Source organism: Silene latifolia, chromosome 8 (genome assembly GCF_048544455.1).
Source record: "Silene latifolia isolate original U9 population chromosome 8, ASM4854445v1, whole genome shotgun sequence".
Lineage (NCBI taxonomy): Eukaryota > Viridiplantae > Streptophyta > Magnoliopsida > Caryophyllales > Caryophyllaceae > Silene > Silene latifolia.
This window is the reverse complement of record NC_133533.1, coordinates 22,053,263-22,057,791: the sequence shown is the minus strand read 5'-3', so window position 1 is coordinate 22,057,791 and position 4,529 is coordinate 22,053,263. Positions and strand designations below refer to the sequence as shown.

The 4,529-nt window shown below is 40.2% G+C and overlaps 2 protein-coding genes across 2 annotated transcripts; both read right to left on the bottom strand.

Annotated features, from left to right (window-relative positions):
- Positions 1–293: 293 nt before the first annotated feature.
- On the bottom strand, positions 294–704 carry LOC141594849 (uncharacterized). The gene has a single exon (XM_074414838.1). The coding sequence runs from the start codon at positions 702–704 to the stop codon at positions 294–296; it is 411 nt and encodes a 136-aa protein (XP_074270939.1).
- A 1,350-nt stretch (positions 705–2,054) lies between these two features.
- LOC141594848 (uncharacterized) lies at positions 2,055–3,416 on the bottom strand. Its single transcript, XM_074414836.1, has one exon. The coding sequence runs from the start codon at positions 3,414–3,416 to the stop codon at positions 2,055–2,057; it is 1,362 nt and encodes a 453-aa protein (XP_074270937.1).
- Between the last annotated feature and the right edge of the window lie 1,113 nt (positions 3,417–4,529).

Genomic DNA, 4,529 nt, shown 5'->3' with positions numbered 1-4,529 from the left:
ATATACATATATATATATATATATATATATATATACATATATATATATATATATATATATATATATATATATATATATATATATATATATATATATATATATATATATATAAAAGGTATCAATTACATACTAGATAGGCTAAACTTTAAGCCTCCTAACCAATCTAGCTCATGTGTAGTCATCCTACTCTTGTCCATTTCCTTTATCCTCTTCTTCATGTCCTTACTGATCATCTGATCCACACGCATAGGCCTCATCAAAACCTGCTCTAGTCTACTTTTGTTCCTCTGCTCCTACACCTGGTACATAGTGCTAATGACCAATGCAGTCTTCACCCCTATCTGAATTTTCAAACCAGGATTATGGACGCACCAGTGCAAGATATCAGTCTCAGGGAGCTTTAAACCAGTACATACTGTCAGAGACTGTAGAACTCTCCTACTGTAGGCACATGCAAAAAATAAATGCTGCTGTGTCTCATCTGCTAGGCCACAGAGAAAACATAATCCATCAACGTCCATCCCATAGCTCTTAAGTCTGCTATTTGTATGTAAGGAATTATGAGCAATGAGCCAACCCATGAACCTGTGTTTACGCAGGTTCCAGTTATCCCAAACAGCATTATACCACTCAACCTTGGATCTTGTTCCTCTAAGCCACTCATAACAGCCAGCATGAGTGTAACCGCAGTTGCACACCGCCATATCCCTTGTGTGTACCAATGAGCTAGCACCGCTTCACCCCGCAAATCCCCTCCACACCCAAATTGATTCTTGGTTGCTTTGCATATTCCTGCCAATCCCTCCCCTTCAAGTAGTTAGCATTCACCCATTTAACCCACAAGGACTCCTTGTTTACTGCTACCCAATTCACAAGTCTTCCAACTATAGCTATGTTCCATATTTCCCGATTCTTTAGACCCAACCCCCCTTCCTGCTTTGGTCCACAAATAGTATCCCAAGCAACTAAGGGATTGCGCCTATATTCAGCACTGCTATCCCATAAAAAATTCCTGCATATGGCTTCTATTCTCAGAATGACTCCTTTAGGGAGGACAAAAACAGAAGCCCAATACAAATGCAAAGTGTTCAGAACATGTTTGACCAGAGTAAGCCTTCCTGCATAAGAAAACTTCCTTGCACCATAGCTATGAATTCTGTTGCAGATCTTGTCCACCAAGCATTCACAATCCTTCTTCTTAAGCCTTGTGGTCTTAATGGGCATCCTTAAATACTTGAAAGGCAGTTTTCCCTCCTTAAAACAAGACACACTCAGGAAGTCATTCTTGAGCTCTTCAGGCACTCCATTAAAATAGGCATTAGCCTTACTTGGACTCAATTTAAGCCCTGAAGTTTTTGAAAATGTGGAGAATGATTTCAGCATAAGCATCATTGAAACAGCATCCCCATTACTAAACATCAAAACATCATCAGCAAACATTAAATTAGTAACTCTCAACTGCTTGCATAGGGGATGATACTTAAACTGGTATTTGGCTGCAACAAACATAAGCATTCTTGTCAAGTAGTCCATGCACAGGGTGAAAATTAAAGGGGACAATGGGTCTCCTTGTCTCAGTCCTCTCTTAGCAGGGAAATACCCAAACCTTTCTCCAATGAGAGCCAAAGAAAAAGTGGGAGTTGTAATACATTGCAGGATTTTATTCTTAAAACTCTCAGGAAACTCCAACATGTCCATCAGCTGCCCTACAAAGCTCCACTCTACAGTGTCATAAGCCTTTTTCAAATCAATTTGTAGCATGCATCTTGGGGTCACAGATGGCCTCTCATACAGCCTAATTAAGTCCTGGCAAATTAATATGTTTTCCTGGATGCTCCCTTCCTGTATGAATTCCCCCTGATTTGTGTGAACAATGTCAAGCAGTACAGATGCTAGTCTAGAGCACAACAATTTGGAAATGACTTTGTAAACAACATTGCAACAAGCAATGGGACGAAATTGTGATACATTATTAGGCCTTTCACACTTAGGAATGAGCATCAAGGTAGTAGCATTAATCTGTTTTAAAAGTTTCCCATTCAAGAAGAAATCCCTTACTGCAGCCACAACCTCTTTGCCAATTTCTCCCCACGCATCTTTGAATAAGCCACTAGTATTTCCTCCCCTGTAACAGGTCTAAGCAATTGAACATGATGATCACTGGTACATTTCTTCCCCTGATTTATAACTCTCATATGGACTGGTTTAGTAGCCTTGCTTGTCCCCAGCAACTGCTCATAGAAATCCAGGAATGCTGACTGTACCTGATCACTCGTGTCACAAATCTTTCCATTCATATCCTCAATCATAAAAATCTTATTCCTGTTCCTCCTCTTCTTAATAATGCTATGGAAGTAAGATGTGTTTGTATCACCATCCTTTATCCACTCACCTTTGGCTTTCTGGTACAGGAAGTAATCCCTGGGACACTGCAGCTCCTTAAGCTTTTTGCTAGCCTCACACTCCTGACTTATCAAGCTCAAATCAGACGGATCAGTACCCAACTTGATTTGCATCTCCTCAACCTGCTTCTCCAGGATACCAGTTGCCTTCTCAATGTCATTATAGCCCTCCCTATTCAGTCTCTTTAAACCTGGCTTAAGATTCTTAAGATTTTTGGCCAATTTAAAAAGAGGAGTCCCATCAATATTGTGATCCCACAACTCTTTCACCAGAGGAAGAAACTCCTTGGATTTGCCCCACGTGTTGAAGTATTTAAAACTCCTGCTGCCTTGCACGACCTTATTACTGTTCACTATACAAGGTGTATGATCCATCATCCCCTCAGGCGAAAACTGAGCATACATATCAGGGAAATTATCACACCAAGCCTTATTAACCAAAAACCTATCCAATCTGCTGTAAATCCGTTCCTCAGGCTGTTGCTTATTATTCCAAGTGAACACAGACCCTACAACAGTAATGTCAAAAACTTCACAGTCAGCAACACACTTTCTGAAAGGCTCCATCTCAGCCAATGAAGTAGCCCCTCTATATCTCTCATTAGCAGCAAGCACACAATTGAAATCTCCAGCAATGGCCCAAGGGCCTGAAATCTGCTGTGCAATCTTTCTCAAATTATCCCACAAAGGAGCCCTCTCATTAATCCCATTTAAGGCATATACCATAGCCAGGTAGAAAACACTCCTAGACACCAAAGCATCCACCTTCATATGAATATATTGAGCATTGTATTCAATGACATGCACCCTATACATCCCAGGTTTCCAAAGAATCCAAATTCGTCCACTACTATGATAACCATTATTAGTAGTAATATTCCAACCATTATTAAAACTATTTACTGCTTTATTGAAAGCTTTATTCTTAATTTTAGTCTCCAGTAATCCAAATAAGCCTATATCTTTATTACTTAAAAAATGACTAATATGCTTCTGTTTACCTACTCTATTCATACCACTCACATTCCAAAAACCCAAGCTATCCATTGGAAACATTAGGTGAGGGGGCAATACCTTGAGCTAACACAATCTTCGTAGAAGGGGATAAGAGTGTCTCCTTATAAGAATGAGCTCCAAAATTTTCTGTACTATAACTACCACCACTCCTCTCCTGTCTATGCATCTTAACCAGTCTCTTTGTAGGAGTAAGGAAACGTCCTTCTTCCCTAATAGCAGGTTCTGGTGACTGCACTGTCTGAACTACAGTTGTCATGGCAGCTGACTCCACAGCAGGCTTCAGCATCACAGGTTTCCAGACTTTCTTAATGATTTGAACCCTTTGCTTCTTGTGTTCTCCTCGTTTACACTGCTCCTGATCATATCCCATACCCTTACATTTGATGCACCTAATCGGTTTCCATTCATACTCTACTTCCACCTGATTCACAATGCCCTTCTCATCTTTGAATTCAATTTTCCCAGGCAACTTTTGATCCACCTCCATTTCCACCATCACCCTGGCATAACCCAACCTCGTTCTCTCCTCTGTAGCACCATCACTCTTGACATACTTGCCAACAAAGCTGGCAATTTTGGGTAACCCCTTCCCCCAGAATTTCAGAGGAAAGCTATGTAATCTAATCCAGGCAGGTACTGATTTCACATCATCTTTTTTCATCTCCAAATCTTTCACCCACTCCTTAATAATCAATGGTTTATTATCAAACATGTAATATCCTGATTGTAAGACCCTATGTTTCATTTCCATTGTCTTAAACCTTACTAAAAAGATCCCATTATGCATAAATGAAATCTTATCAATATTGAATTTCGTCCAAATTCGCCTAATAAAACCCTCTATGATCTCCCACGGAGGATTAGCACCAAGAATGAAGCATACCACGGCTTGACTCCAGTACTCAACCTCCTCCACTACATCCTCTTCCTCTAACTGCAACATTTCAATCTCCTCTGTCCCTGGACCCTGTTCATCATCCAGTCTCTCCTCTGTTTCCTTACTCTGATCATCCTCTATATTCTCCTGTGTCTCAGAAACTAAAGTATTCTCACCAACATCCTCTTCTCTTTCAGAATCTACTTTATCATCAGTTTCAATAACAAGTTCAG

Excerpts from the sequence above, each read along its gene's own strand:
- LOC141594849 (XM_074414838.1), bottom strand. The coding sequence starts at position 704 with ATGGCGGTGTGCAACTGCGGTTACACTCATGCTGGCTGTTATGAGTGG.
- LOC141594848 (XM_074414836.1), bottom strand. The coding sequence starts at position 3,416 with ATGAATAGAGTAGGTAAACAGAAGCATATTAGTCATTTTTTAAGTAAT.